The sequence below is a fragment of the Epinephelus moara genome, chromosome 17 (assembly GCF_006386435.1).
Source record: "Epinephelus moara isolate mb chromosome 17, YSFRI_EMoa_1.0, whole genome shotgun sequence".
Classification (NCBI taxonomy): Eukaryota; Metazoa; Chordata; class Actinopteri; order Perciformes; family Serranidae; genus Epinephelus; species Epinephelus moara.
This window is the reverse complement of record NC_065522.1, coordinates 7,280,401-7,295,982: the sequence shown is the minus strand read 5'-3', so window position 1 is coordinate 7,295,982 and position 15,582 is coordinate 7,280,401. Positions and strand designations below refer to the sequence as shown.

The 15,582-nt window shown below is 40.6% G+C and overlaps 1 protein-coding gene across 1 annotated transcript in view; it reads left to right on the top strand.

Moving 5' to 3' along the window:
• The window catches only part of plcb3 (phospholipase C, beta 3 (phosphatidylinositol-specific)), a 54,642-nt gene extending 40,625 nt beyond the window's left edge, over positions 1 to 14,017 (top strand). Inside the window, exons 12-34 of the mRNA XM_050066776.1 lie at positions 221 to 303; positions 979 to 1,063; positions 1,822 to 1,969; positions 2,142 to 2,243; positions 2,344 to 2,417; positions 2,504 to 2,600; positions 2,895 to 2,979; positions 4,460 to 4,584; positions 4,820 to 4,974; positions 5,056 to 5,217; positions 5,319 to 5,418; positions 5,583 to 5,687; positions 7,452 to 7,546; positions 7,710 to 7,851; positions 8,513 to 8,554; positions 8,754 to 8,863; positions 9,055 to 9,164; positions 9,330 to 9,489; positions 9,727 to 9,803; positions 10,516 to 10,605; positions 10,718 to 10,775; positions 11,133 to 11,219; positions 11,307 to 14,017. Of these exons, the coding sequence (XP_049922733.1) occupies positions 221 to 303; positions 979 to 1,063; positions 1,822 to 1,969; positions 2,142 to 2,243; positions 2,344 to 2,417; positions 2,504 to 2,600; positions 2,895 to 2,979; positions 4,460 to 4,584; positions 4,820 to 4,974; positions 5,056 to 5,217; positions 5,319 to 5,418; positions 5,583 to 5,687; positions 7,452 to 7,546; positions 7,710 to 7,851; positions 8,513 to 8,554; positions 8,754 to 8,863; positions 9,055 to 9,164; positions 9,330 to 9,489; positions 9,727 to 9,803; positions 10,516 to 10,605; positions 10,718 to 10,775; positions 11,133 to 11,219; positions 11,307 to 11,618 (2,604 nt within the window). The 3' untranslated portion in view covers positions 11,619 to 14,017. The remainder of the gene's footprint in view (positions 1 to 220; positions 304 to 978; positions 1,064 to 1,821; positions 1,970 to 2,141; positions 2,244 to 2,343; positions 2,418 to 2,503; positions 2,601 to 2,894; positions 2,980 to 4,459; positions 4,585 to 4,819; positions 4,975 to 5,055; positions 5,218 to 5,318; positions 5,419 to 5,582; positions 5,688 to 7,451; positions 7,547 to 7,709; positions 7,852 to 8,512; positions 8,555 to 8,753; positions 8,864 to 9,054; positions 9,165 to 9,329; positions 9,490 to 9,726; positions 9,804 to 10,515; positions 10,606 to 10,717; positions 10,776 to 11,132; positions 11,220 to 11,306) is intronic.
• Positions 14,018 to 15,582: the final 1,565 nt, after the last annotated feature.

Below are 15,582 nucleotides of genomic sequence, written 5' to 3'. Positions count from 1 at the left end.
ATGGAGGCAGCAACCACCGACAGTTTGAACAAACACTCAGTGTCTTTATTAGTGTTGTGGCAGAGGGTGGTGGCAGTGCCATGACCTGTTGCCAAAAGCAAAAATCTGTTCAGTATTTTGGGCTTTTATTGCATTTTTTGACCTCTTTCTTTTAGCATGTATTTGGAGATTTCATTCAGAGGAGCTCCTTTTAATGTTCTGATTTTTTCCCTGACTGTAGGAGGTGATCGAGGCGATAGCAGAGAGTGCTTTCAAGACCTCACCATACCCCCTCATCCTGTCCTTTGAAAACCACGTAGATTCGTAAGTCAGCACATGGATTCATCATTTATTTTGTCTCAGACTTTTTTGAGTCTTTGTAACACTTTGCAGGTTAGTCTGATGTATTCATAACCAGACCAGATGTAAAAATCAAGGCTTGTATTAAAGTATTTGTCCTAAAACGTGGATGCTTGAAGACTTGTTCTAAAAGTCCCATATATGTCTTTTTTTTTATTAAAAAGCAGGTATAGGTGTTATATAATACTTTGAAAGCATCAAAACACTCAATTCACAGAGAACTGTCCACAGTCTATATTCAGAAACTGTGCCTTTAAACGAACCATCAGGACTTTAGTGAAGTTGTGATGTCACAACTATACTATATTGACCGGTCTATAAAGGTCGAAAATGGTGGTAGACTGCTGTTACAGTCATTCCCCAGCTGCAATGATGGTGCAGAGATGCTGAGAGCGCAGATGCAAATGAGCAGACTGAGCTTTTAGGAGGGGTGTTTAAAGAGACAGGCGCTAAAACAGAGCATTTCAGACGGAGGGTGAATAGATGAACATTCAGGCAGACAATGTGAGAACAATAATGTGTTTTTTTTTAAAGCATGTTAATATGTTCTAGCAGAAACCAGAATTACAGATAATGAGCATAATACGGGACCTTTAATTCAAGGGCTAATAAACTAACCTGTGTGTCTTGTTCTGTCAGGGCCAAGCAACAGGCCAAAATGGCAGAGTACTGCAGGACCATCTTTGGAGATGCCCTGCTCATCGATCCCCTAGAGAAATATCCGGTAAGACTGGTCTCCATTCAGATCTGGCGTGAACTTTGCCTTTGTTGCCTAAACTTTCAATATGCAGTACTTATTCAAAACACGTATATAGATACTTGAATTTATGCTATTATTTCAAGGTCTGTTTCAGTCTGAAATAAATGGATGATGTTGGATGATTAGATGTCTCACTGCTGTGTCTCAAGGCGAATTAACAACACACTAATATCCTTTGACTCCACAGTCATGGAGTTAATCAACTTGCAAACCATCAGATAGGATGAAACAGCTTGTGATACACACATCAGCTCATGATCTCGACAATTTTACACTAAGACACAGTACGTGATTCGTAGCTCATAAACCTCTCTAGTAGTTAGACTCTTTGTTTTAACCTGGAGCCTTTTTTCCAGTGAAGGCACAGAATCCTTGAAATAAAACTCAAAAATGTGTATGACCCACACCGAGTATCATAACCCCAGATTTGATTATACAGACATTTTGGGCAATTATGTCTATATATGTACAAAAGAGGCACACAATGGGGTTTGCTGAAACACACAAGTTTGCATAAATACAAAAATATAGATGATGTGAAAGCACATCTGTGTTCCAAACACACTGGTTGAGATATGCATTTTTTCATTCTAGTGTTTTCCTACAAGTTTTTAACTATAGCAAAAAGTTAACGCAGGGTTTGCAGTGAAAGTCCAAATAGATGAAATGAAATAAATCCAATTTCTTTCCAATTTATCGTTGTGTCTTTCCTGTGTCTTCAGCTGGACCCCGGTCAGCCCCTCCCCTCACCGCAGGAGATGATGGGGAAGATTCTCATCAAAAACAAGAAGAAACACCACCACCACCGACCCTCGAGTAGTGGCAGCATACGACGCAGAGAGCTGGAGGAGCAGTCGTCGCCCAACAACGGTGAGCGCATGTATCTGTATTGGTTTAGATTGCATTGGTTGTAATGATACAGCCAATGATGCAGCTTCTGTCATGTTTGGGGGAATGAAACCTGTATAGTCTTGGGCTAATATATACCATTTACTGCATGTAGATGTTAATAGTGAGATAGAGTTTGCTGCTCTCTGTGTAGACTGCCCTCTGACAGATGGTGAGGGAAGCCAGCTCCTGTCTAACGGGGAGGAGAAGCTGGCTGAGAGGATGGTCAAAGACTCGGAGCCTCGTAAATCCATTGGTGGGTTGTAGAGGAAGGTGTAGATAGATATATGTATTATAAAGGCAGCCACTGTGCTCCCCAGTAGCTCTTTATAACGTGCATGTATTACATCGAACAGGAGGTGAGGGAGAAAGTGAGGAGGATGAGGAGGACGAACCAGCGGCAGAGTTGAAAAAGCCAAACTCCGATGAGGTAGGAGCCACACAGGATCAGGGCTGACAGTGTGTTTGACTGGCTGACGGGCTGATTGATGGATTAGTGCTATCTGCCTCCCTCAGGGTACAGCCAGCAGTGAGGTGAACGCCACAGAGGAGATGTCGACTCTTGTCAACTACATTGAACCTGTCAAATTCAAGAGCTTCGAGGTGGCGAACAGTAAGTGTGTGTGTGAGTGATAAAGAGACAGGAAGATGTCCTCACTTTATGTGCAGAGGAGATATGAAGTAAAAGAAAAAAAAAGTGTGTATGAGGGCTTTGGATAAGCCTCGTTAGTTTTAAGCACCTCTCTCATGTAGCTCATTAGGCAGGCAGGCCGGCTGTGCCGACTCATTTGTGGTTAATGATCAGTCTTGTCATACAGACCTGTCGCACATACATTATCTTAATCAATTCCTGTACTTGTGTCAATTTTTCTGAGTTCTTTTTTTTTTCACGCTTTCTGTCCACCAGAGAGGAGGAAGTACTTTGAAATGTCGTCTTTCGTGGAAACGAAAGGCATGGACACCCTGAAGAGCTCCCCCATCGAGTTTGTCGAGTATCCCTGGAAGTTTGTCATTGCATGAAAACTTGAGCTTCTTTTAAGAAATAGGGTTTATGTTGGTGTGTCTTTGAAATATTTGGTGTGTTCAAATGCCTCTTTTGTGTTGGAACTCTTTATTAGCATGGAAAGTAGAGAGTGTGAAAAAGTCTTCAAAGCTGACAAGAAAGTCTTTTGACCATAAGGGGAGACATTACAGGTGAACAGGTTGAAACTTTAAACTAACTGATGACTTTCTCAGTTGATTACTTACATTAAAGGGATTATCGGTTTCTGAAATTTTATGTTTAAATCTGCAAATGAGGTATTATATTATTAGATATGCGCTAATTTTCATACATTTCCGGAACAGAAATCTAAACACGGGATAAAGCCAGGTTGAAAAAAAATCTTGTTTCATTTTGTCTCTAATATTAGAGTCAAGGGTTTCTACCAATGGAATTTTGGATATCTCGTTTTATCACTACATAAATCAGAAAATACTGTTAACAGCCATTAAAAAGAATCAATTTTCAACATGTTTTTAGGTCCAAAATTTTATCTAAATCAGTCTCTGATTAATATTTGAACAACCCCATTTGTAAAAACCTTCAGAATATAGATTGGAATAAAACCAAAAAGTCTAGTGTATGTAAGTGCGACTGAAGTGGGGATTTCTGGCCCTTTAAAGGTCTTGAGTGTAGGATTTAGTGGCATCTAGTGGTGAAGCAGTAGATTGCAACTGAAACTTCTCCCATGTGCCAAGCGTGTGGGAGAACTACAGTGGCTGATCCAAAAACACGAATGGCCCTATCTTGAGCCAGTGATTTGTTTGTCCATTCTGGGCTACTGTAGAAACAACATGGTTAATTCTGTGGAACCAGCTCCGTATGTCCATGTAAACAGCTTATTCTGTCACGTAAACACAACAATTATTAGTTTCAGGTGATTATACAGTGATTAAACATAGGTCTGAATATTTTATTTCATTTCTGCCATTACATCCCCCCTAAATCCAACACACTGGAACTTTAAAGATGTGTAATGTTAAATTCCATACATTTTTAGACATAACAGGTAAACAGGGTAAAACTTTTAACCAATAGATGTCACCATCAAACTTCCACAGGTCATTACTTACATTAAAACACTTTTTTGTATCACAAGTTGTCTGAAATGTTATGTTTAAATATGCCAATGACACATTATTTAATTCAACATGCACATTTTGCATGATTTTCCAGAACATAAATCTGATCTAAAATAAACACCCAATGTGAATTTTGGATGTTTTCTTTCCACTAATCTTAAAGAAGACATCTTAAGACAATCTTAAAAATTGACCAGGTAATGAAATAAACTATTTTCACCTGTAGTGTCTCCCCCAACATGTTAAATGTCAAGTGTGCCTTTTATATGCTGCAATTTACAACATGTAAGAAACTATGCACACGTATGCCTCTTATACAGAGTTTGGGTCTTAACAGCACTCCTCCAGGTACAATAAAAATCAACTAAGCCGAATCTATCCTAAAGGAACAAGGGTTGACAGCTCCAACTACATGCCTCAGCTCTTCTGGAATGTCGGTTGCCAGATGGTGGCGCTAAACTTCCAGACCCTGGGTGAGTCTGCTTATTTCAGCCTCAGATGGCCAAAGTGCACAGTATCCACAGAACCAATAAACACAAATAAGGTCTTGAAAAATGTAAAGTTTTGCTTTAACTTTAATTTAAGATACTTTAACTGTTCAAGGATCTCAATATTCATCCCTGTAAACCCCTTTCTTCCCTACCTTTCGTGCTCTTTCTCATCTCTCTCCCCCCTTTGATTCATCATCTCCCCATTCCTCTGTACCAGACCTCCCTATGCAGCTGAACATGGGTGTGTTCGAGTACAACGGCCACAGCGGCTACCTGCTGAAACCTGAGTTCATGAGAAGGACGGACAAACACTTTGACCCTTTTACAGAAAACATAGTGGACGGTATAGTCGCCAATACCATCAAAATTAGGGTAAGAACAAACATGTCATCATTTGGAAAAGTTCTGTATAAGAGTTGTTATAATAGACATGTATAATTTAACATCCACCAGGTGATGTCAGGTCAGTTCCTGACTGATAAAAAGGTCGGTGTGTACGTGGAAGTGGACATGTTTGGCCTTCCTGCTGACACCAAGAGGAAGTACAGAACCAAAACGTCCAATGGGAACTCTCTGGACCCTGTGTGGGACGATGACATGTTTGTTTTTAATAAGGTAGGATTCAAATGTCTTTCAGATTTTTCCCTTACTCTTCACTGTCTGTCCTCTGTTACATGCTCTCTAAACTTCTCCCATTAACACCCTTCTGTCTCCAGGTGGTCCTCCCTACACTGGCCTCTCTGAGGATAGCAGTGTTTGAAGAAAACGGCAAGTTTATTGGACATCGGATCCTCCCTGTGTCAGCCATTAGACCTGGTCAGTGCAGACGCAAACACCCATAAACACACTCATAATGTCAAGCATTTAGAGAAGTCTGGTTGTAACCAAACTGATGACCTGTTTACATGCTGCTTTACCTTTGCTTGTCCAGCACTAATTGACTGCAGTCATTTATTTATTTGTTTCTTCCTTCCTTCTAGGCTACCACTACATCAACCTGAAGAATGAACTGAACCAGCCCCTCCTGCTGCCCTCGCTGCTGGTTTACACTGAAGCTCAGGACTACATCCCCAATGAACACCAGGGTAAGAACACCACATTGACAACAGCACTTTGCAGCTCTGACCTCACATCCCACTTAAATCACCTGACTTGACTAACTTTAAACGTACGTACCTTAAAGTAATCGTTTGACAATATGAGAAATACCGTTACTTTTATCTATTTCAGTTGCTTATCCATTTTCTCTAGTTAACTATTTTAACAATTTATCCATTACTTTTAGATAACAATGTTGACGTCTTTAAATACTAACTAGTTTTCAACTAGTGGTGTGTGATAGATTAAGAGAGCTGGTGTGCACACCTCCTGAAGTTCCAGTTGCAAAATACATATTTTAATGAATAACCGTTTGTTTTATTGTTGTATAAATTTCAGCTGTGACTCTCACATAAATCATAAATTATAAGAGAAACGTGCAATGACTAATGAAGAAGTACTGCCTGCAGTATTTGTGTAGTATATTAGATTTTCCCGGTGGCCTCTGATTGGTTGACACTGCATGCTAAAAATAACTAGATCTAGGGCGCAAAGATTTTATGACCAAGAAATATTGCCAGATTGGTGAATTTTCCACCCTATTGGGCAGCTTTAGGAGAGATTATGTTGGTAAAAATTATTTTGGGTGGGTTGACACAATTTTGGGCTGGTTTGACGTAGTAGTTGTCATAGTTTTCATATTTTTTTCTTTGTGTATTCATTTCTGGCTAAAAAAAAAGATGTTTTTGGACCAACCTGGCAACACTGCGGTAGCTAGAATGCTACTTGACGAGGTGTGCCTGCTAGCATATAGCTGCTCAGATCAGCTAGTAGCAATGATGGTTAAGATTGATGAAAATAATATTGATTCACTGCAACATAGTACAGGAATTTCTATAGTAATATCCTACGTACTTGTGAATTTAGGTACATTTTTATAAACCTCAGAATATATGGTTATTGTCTACCGGTGGTCCCTGGGGACATCTGTGCTTTGACACCACCGCCTTTGCCAGTCAGTGGTGGCACACAGAGCTTCAGAGATCAGGGGATGAAAACAGGTGCGGGCAGATGATAGATCTGTACAGAGCACTCGAACAAAAACACCGCCACATCACCGACATCCAAAACACCAGATTCCCTCACAGTGGTTTCAGCCAAAATACACAGAGTTACCCACAGGGCTGTAGGCCCACCTAGTGGAAAAGTCACACCATGCCACTGGTTTTCAGGCAATCTTAATGCCATTAAAAGGAATAATTTGACATGTTGAGAAATGCACTTATTTGCAGTCTTGCCAGGAGTTAGATGAAAAGATTGAAACCACTGTCATATCTGTACAATATAAATGAAGCTACAGTCAGCAGACAGTTATCTTACCTTAGCATAAGGACTGGAAAGGGGGAAACAGCTACACTGACTTGAGGCTTAAAATAAAACAAATTTATTTGACTTTGACACCATAAAACCTGGAAACATATTTATCAAAATGCCTTGGCCTCAGCTATGTAAAATCAGGACTTTGAAAGAGAAGTCTTCAGTGACCTGATGGAGTCAAACACTGCAAATCAATGTCACAATTTTAAAGTTAGTCAAGAACCTTGAGTTGGAAGACCTGTGACTTGACTTGGACTTACCATAAAACACTTACCAAATATATAAACTTGTATATGTATATATATATATATATATATATATATATATATATATATGTATATATATAAACTTGTGGATATCAATGACGTTAAGGCGCTCTTTGTCTTATTTGTGTGTGTGTGCGTGTGTGTGTGTTTGTTTGTGTGTATTTTCAGAATACGCAGAGGCTCTGACCAACCCCATTAAGCACATCAGTCAATTGCACAAGAGAGAGACACAGCTGGCTGTTCTCATAGAGGACAACAGTGAGGTAAGACACATCTGTTCATTGAACAATAACAGGGACGTCAGAACATGTTTGTGGACCAAATTTCCCCACACCCCCTCGTTTATGAAATATCTGTACCCCATTAGTCAGATAGACCGACAGTTACTCAGTTACTCAATTTCATCTTCCTGTTGTTTTTGTCCAGCCTGTCCCTAACCATCCCAAAGAGGGAGAGACCAAGGGAGAGTGTGAAGTCATTCCAGGTGGTCGACTCTCCTCCCCCTTCCACACCCTCCCCCCCTGCTCACCGGACGAAGCCCCTGACATCCTCAAAGTACCTGCACCAGGTAGAGACCTTTACACGTTACACACACACAGCCACAAATGTTGTCTTAATGTCTACATGTAAATGCACACACTTGTCATTTACCTCCAAAGGGTGTTATGTTATTCTAACACACAGAAGATTGATATCACTTTTAATGATTGATACTTGTAATCTACCACTGTGAATGACTTGGTTGCCAGTTTGGTTATGGAGCAAGTTTAGAGGTCAAAAAGTTTCTACGCTGTATCAGCCTGCTGCGGAGAGGAGTATTATATGCTAATTTTAGCATATAATAACATGTCAATGTATCTGTCTTCACTGCACAAATAGTCAGTGTAATCTTTTCACTTGTCTTCAGGAAATTCCAACAAGTGAAGCTTTCTTTTTTCACTGTGTTGTGAAAATCATGCATCTCCCAAATATCACCTTTTCATGCATAATAACTTAATTTCTTAGAAAATCCAAGAAACTGTTTTTCTATTCCACTGAAGATTAACTGATGTGATAAACTTACACTAAAGCCATGCACACTGTTTTGTTCATTGCAGTGGGCACAATGAGTTTCTGCCGGGTGTTTCTGGCTCATTGTCCCATCATCCATTTCACACACACTGTCTGTGTGCTTTTCCTGTTTGTTTGTTTTTCCACGTGTGTGTGTGTGTGTTTGTGTTTGTGTGTAGCACCAAATCAGAAGGAAGACCTCATAGCCACTGTGCTGGCAGGTAAGGTCATTTCTGCATTCATTCCACACCCAAATACGTGAAATCATTTGTGGGTCAGCTGCATGTAGAGAATGTATTTTATGGCCATTTTGAAATTAGACACACAAGGAGTGGCTTGGTGTCAGCTAGATGTACAGTTGTACATGACATTGATTATTGGCCTCCATACTAACTCTCTTTCTGTCTGTCTGTCTCTCAGACATCCAGGCCCAGTCTATAGAGGAACTGAGGCAGCAGAAGAGTTACATGAAGCTGCTAAAGAAACAAAGCAAAGAGCTCAAAGAGATGCGTAAGAAACATCTCAAGAAGGTACGCTCACAGACACAGTGGAAACACACCTATTTTGATCCGTATGCATTTTTCACTGCACTTGTTGGAATATTTCAGCTCTGCATAGAAACTGGATATGAAAAGTCCCCTGTGTTGGCAGAAGATACAGAAATATCTTTTTTTATTGTGCGCTGGAAAATAAGTTGGTTTTTGCTTGTGTGTGTTTGCAGGTGTGGAATCTGAGCAAGGAGCAGAAGAGTCGGACTAGCCAGCTTCAGTCTGACACCCAGAGGAAACGCAGTCAGATGGAGAAGCACCTCAAACGTAGCATCAAGAAAAAGTAAGGATGGATGGCTTTATGCTGTGCATAAAGTGGAAAGAGATCTCAAGAAGTACCAGTAAAGGAGAGAGGAAAGGGGGAACAGATATGATGAAATACTTAGATAGATTGATGATGCAAAAATAGATAGGTGGTAACTAAACCTGACCTTGTGTGTGTGTTCAGCGAGCCCTATGAGCCAGTGCAACGTGAGCTGACGGCGCTGGATCAGGAGCTTGAGAAGCAGACGGTCCAGCTGAGGGAATGGCAGATGCAAGAACTGCTGAAGCTCCGACAGCAGCTCCACTCGCTGGAGAGAGAGAAGCAACAAACACACCTGCAGGAGGTAATGACACACACCTGTGTATTAACGCGTCAGTGCACTCCCCCCAATCTTTGCACACTTAGACATACTCAAGGTGACACACTTGGAATAACACTGTATCCCTCCCTTGAATTCTTAAATACTCGTACACTCACACAGAGTTCATCGTTCGCTGACCTCTAAGAAACTTTATGGCGCTACTGTACATCTGCACAGTGATTCGTTGACACGTCGTCGTCTGCTGTGGTGTGTTTTTAGGCCTTCCAGAAGTTAAAGGAGACGGCCAGTGAATGCCAAGCAGCTCAGCTGAAGAAGCTCAAGGAGACGTGTGAGAAGTAAGTGCAGCTGTCTCACCTTGCACGGCCGAACAAGAAAAGTTGGGACAGGACACAGAAGTCATTGCCAGAGTGACTTTCCGCTTTAAGTTAATATTGTAGTATATTTAAAGGTCCAGTGTGTGGGATTTAGGAAACTGTTTTATTGACTGTTTTTATTGGTTTAAATCACCTGGTCCATTCATTTTGAAGTGAAGGAGACCTCTGCGGATAATTCAGCTCCTGGTAAAAACCTCCCTAACATTTGGATTTTAAGTTATGGGGAGAAAAAAGGTGAGCACACATTAGTAGGTGCTGGGCAAGCCTGTCTGCAAAGTGCCGAACAGTGTCAGAGAAACACTGATTTGCAATGTGAAACTGCTTTAGTGCTTCGGTGTTTTGACTGGTTTAAATCACAGAGTCTGAGGAGGAGACCTCTGCTGAGAATTCGGCTCCCAGTAAAAAAACCCTGAACAATGAACACTGAAGGAAATTTAACCAGGAGGAGTTTTAGCTGGTTGCAATTTGCGTTCCTCACCACTAGATGGCACTAAATCTCCTTTAATCATACACACTGGACCTTTAAGTCTCAGTGTACGCCATAGGGCTAAAGCTATTTCTTTTTACGCCAGGTGACTTTGATTCCTAGATGTGTCTGTTTTTTTTCCAGTAACATTCACAAAAAAGTCCTCTGTGAAATTTGCAATTTGTTGTGATGTCATCTTGTTTGCAGGGAGAAGAAAGAGCTCCAGAAGATCCTGGACAGGAAGCGTCAGAACAGCATCAGTGAAGCCAAGAGCCGCGACAAAGACAAGGCTGAAACGTAATCAACTTTTTCATTGGATATTGGATCAGTCAGACCTTATTTTGGTTCTGCCTTTCATCATTTTTCCTTTTATTTTTCTCGCTCTTTCTCCTCCTATCCCTCTCTGTAGGGACCTGAATGAGATCAACAGGAAACATATTCAAGATTCTGTCTCCCTAATCCGTGGGGTAAGTATCCACTCTAACACGCACACACACACTCTTATCACCAGCAGTCCTTGAGGATTTATCTACTTTATAGTACATTTTTCTGCCATTGTCATCAACTTTACTCCACTCTTCTCACACACTATCTTCTTTTCCCTTCCTCCCTTATTCGCCAATCTTTTGGCCTCTTAATCCACGTTGCCATCCTTCCTTTTCTTATCCCTATGTTTTCCTTTTTGACTGTTTGTTCCTAAAATCGCCTCTTACATACCTCTCCTGCCGTTTCATTCCTCCACATATGCAACTCCCCTCAAATCTTCCTCCCACTGACCCTTTCCTTTTTCCTTCCTAAATCTTCCTCCCTTCCTCGCACTCCAGCTGGAGGAGGCTCAGACCAGGAGACAGGAAAAGCTAACACTGAGACAACGGGAGGTGCTGCAACACTTAGATGATGAACTTCCACAGGTGAGCAGAAAACACATCGACTCACACACACACATTGAAGTGCTTGAATATACTCTCCTATATACTTTCCTGGTGTTTCTCATGCAGCTCCAGTCTCAGCTGGAGAGGGACCTGGAGCAGGAGCATCAGCGACTACCAGAGGAAATCTGCGAGCACCTTCAGCTGGAGCTCCAAAACAAAGGTCTCCGAAAAGACGCCCTGTTCTCGCCCTTGTCCAATCACAGCAGCCCCAGCTCCGGCTCGGGTCCACCCTCCAACTGCTCCACGCCCTCGTACCCGTCGACGCCCAATCGGAGCAGCTGGAACAGGAGCATGGACAATAGCATGGCCTCACTGGCAGATTCCACTTCCTCGTCCACCACTCCCGTCCTGTCAGAGGCGGAGATGTCGTTCAGTTAAAACTATTACTTGTAAAAAAGAAAATACATACAGTACATTCAACTGGGGTCTATAATGATTATAATGTGGGATAGTAATGATATTAATTATTTACTAATTTTATTCCTTTTTTATTACAGACTGTTTTTGTTCTTGTCTACAGAGCTATATTATTTTTTATTTTGCTGTTTTTGTCAGATGCACATCATGACTTTTGTTGGAAGATTTCATAAGAATCATAACCAAACTTTTTTTTTTTAACCTTTTTTACATTTTGTCTCTGTCTTTTTAACGTCATGTTCTTTGAGATCTTTTTCTTAGCATTGTTTCCATGTTTGTCTGCTCAGTAAGTGTTGCTGTGGTTTATCGCCACACCACGAGCTTCATGTTCACACTGTTTTTACGAAAGCTTTCTGTTTGTAACAGCTTTAACAACTTTATTGATACCTTTTGAAAGCTTTAAACAGTGTAGAGAGAGAAGCGGGGTTAGATAACGGCTGCTTTTGCTCAGAAAAACATTGTGACATACATACACCTGGCCCAAGCGTTTAATCTTAATGGTAAGAAAAAGTCTCACTGCAAATTTTTGATTTTTGGTTTGGAGCAATGTTAGACCTATTGCTTTATAAAGGCCTCACATTCTACACATAGATGAGGAACTATTTAAAAACTACACATCCTTTCCACCTTCTCAAGTAAAAAGGTAAAGGTTAGAGAAAAATTTTCCAGAATTGAGTATCAAGAGGGAAAATAAGGCATAATTTTTTAGAGACTTTAAAAAAAAACCTGACGTTTTTAGCTGTAATGGCAGTAGCTGACCAGCAGGTGGTGCTGCAGCATTTGCTGTGTAATCTAAATTGGTGGTTTGAACCTTCCATTCATGCCCGATTATCCTATTATACTGTACCCTGACACACACTCACTCATACACCTGTCTCAGCAGGATCTGCAGCGTCATTGGTTGGGAAAAAAAAATCTCTGGCCTTTAACCTCCGATCGAAATCCAGCCAAGGTCGCATGGGGGGCGGTCAGCAGACATCCATCTGGCTAGAAACAAGTGTGTGTGTGTGTGTGTGTGTGTTTGAGGGTAAAGAATGGTGGGTTTTAGTGACGCAACACTCACTTTCGCACACATTCCCCACACTGTATATCTACTGAGGCCTCTATGAAAGTTCTATCCACACATAGTGGTTTGCCACACACACACACACACACACACACGGACACAGTTTATTGGTTCAGTGGCCAAAAGCCGGTAAAATCCTCATCCCATCCAATCTAACCCCGTTTGAAAACAGGACACGCACACACACATTCGGGAAGAACCTCAGTAATTTTACAAATATCGCAGATTATGAGACTCTGCATGGCTTTGTGTGTGTGTGTGTATGTGTGTGTGTGTTTGTGGCCAGAAGTTAATCTCTTGATGAGACATCTGCTCTTGCCCACTAAATGGAAAGAGTCCGCTCAGTGTTTGTGTGTGTGTACATGTTTGTTATGGCAGTTAGCTTGCCACTTTTGCAGCCTAGAGAAGGACATTGTGCTTAAATAGCAACGCTGCTGTAGGAGACAGTCTTCAGATGACGACTTAAAGCTGCACTATGACATTTAAAGTAAAAATGCACTCGAAATGTGGAGTCTGAATCCCCAAATGAGGCAAACACATGAGGGTATTCACTTGACTTCTAATCACAACACTGTAGATTTGCTCAATTTAACAAGTTCTAATTGTTGTAGTGTAAGATAATGTGGTAAGAAGTCCTGTCACAGTTTAATTTAACTGAAGCCTCAAAATTCAAAGAGTTACCTCTTATTGCCATCATGTGTCGCTCTGAAAAACAGTTCTCTTGTTTCCAGAATTACCAATGGACAAAGGAACAGCTTATTTGCATTTTATTTTAGGGTAAATATGCCCTTAAAACATCCCACACAATCTCTTATATACTCCATTTATGCCAAATATTGAATGTTTGAACGGTACTTTAAGTTAAAATTCTGTGTTTCTGTCTCTGTTGAAGCTTCCTAGCTCTTTTTTTTCATCCATTACTGGAGACTTTTTTAACGGCACAATGTTTTTTTTCTTTCTCGTCTTGTCTGCTTTGAGGGGTAAAATGATGGCACTCTGTGTTTATGTATTCTGTGTATATGTGTAGTTTTATGTGAATTTTACTACTGACCACAAGTGCTGGAGAGGGATGGAGGTCAGGAGAGGTAAAGGAAGGTTGAGGGGAGTATTTTAATTTCTACTTTTTCCACAAAGAAAAGATTGTTTTTTTGTTTTTTAGATGAGATTCAGTGATTCCTATCTTGTCCTCTCCCACCTCCCTCCTTCAATAAGCACTGGCTGCCTGTCTGTCTGATTATTCCCCCTCTCACACAGACTTTGTAAACTCTCATCTATTTAAATGGAATTTTAACAACTTTTTCTTTTGTGGTTATTTAAGTTTTTATTGATGGAAGAAAGGGTCCATTCATTCAGTGAACAATTTGCCGAGTGTAAAAGGTTTTCATACTTCAAACTCTCATTACAGATTCATTTACAGAGCTCCGCTCCTTCAGGTTGGACACCATAAAGAAAGCAACTTGTTGGTTTAACTTATAAGTCATTAGTAGGACAGCAACAACAGCATACACCTGATGGGGTCAGCACTTTGTTTAAATGATTACGCTGACTTTTTGATCTCTGGTAATTTAACAATCGATGATTTCCAGCCTGTTCACCTCTGGCTGTCCTGCACTCACTGTGCCACACTGCATACAGTATGTAAATGGTTTTGCTCATCTATCTTAGTTTGGACACTAATGTATACAGTGTGAGTATGTTCTTTATGCAGCAGAGTTTAAACAGCCACCAGTCTTTTCAAACCAAAAGATTTATTTTCTAAGAAAGTCAAATACATTCCTTGCTAGTCCAAGCCATTCCTAGTCCTGTGGCAAGTATTCAGTAACATTTGTACATTATTACCAGGTACTCAGAGGTATTTCTCTCTCTTAGAGGTGAAGCATCCCATTTTACTACAACCCTTTTTTGATTTTTCTTTTATTTTTGTGTAAAGTTACAGCGGTTGTTTATTTTTATGAGGTTCAGTGGCTGTTTGCAAAAGAGTCAATGAGCACATTTTACTCAAGACAGTTTTTTCTTTGCACTTTGAGCTTTTTTTTTTTATTTGGTACTATTCCCACAGATGCTGATGTGTGTGGAAGTGATAGAAGACAAAAATAAAAAATTGTCCACTATATACAGTTCTAAAAGGAAAAATACTGAAAGACAGAAATACTTCAGATATCTGAAGGTGTTTGACATGTGAACGCATGCTGTTCTAGAAAGTCCCCAGTGGCTTTGAATTTAGATGGAGAGTGTCTTTAGATCACGAAAAACAAACCAACATTTTGGAACTGTATAGACAATATTTACTTTGTGCTGGGGGATAAAGATGATGTCTGTCTAGCTGTAATCAGTCCAATATAGGTTCACAGAGTAAATGGCATTTTGGGAGTTTGACGAGAATCAACACCAGATTGATCCGTCACCTGTTAGGTCAAATAGCTTAAAGCAGTGGCGGAGCACGGGGTGAGGGTGGGGGCTTCTTAAGAGCTGAGTCTTTTAGGTTTTTAAAAACCCCTTCAGCTTTGTGTCGTTTCCCCTCAGTCTCTCTTCCTGGACTGGCAAATCAAAGGAGCAAAAGTGTTATTACTTTTTATTGGTGATACTGTTTACACCAAATTCCTAACCTACCTGTCATGTTACTTAAAAATACACAGATAACAGACAATTTTAGCCTCTTTCTTAGGTGGTAGGAATGAAAATTAGAACGGTGACGACAATAGGAAAACAAATACAGGATGATATAATCAATCTATCATCTCAAATGGCTTTAAAATTAGTTCATAAATGGGAAAAACAAGTTCTCCTTGGGGGAGGATGGCCCTGGACCCCCTAGGTTTGGGCTGAGCCCCAAATGTTTACAACGTGTGGCTCCGCCCC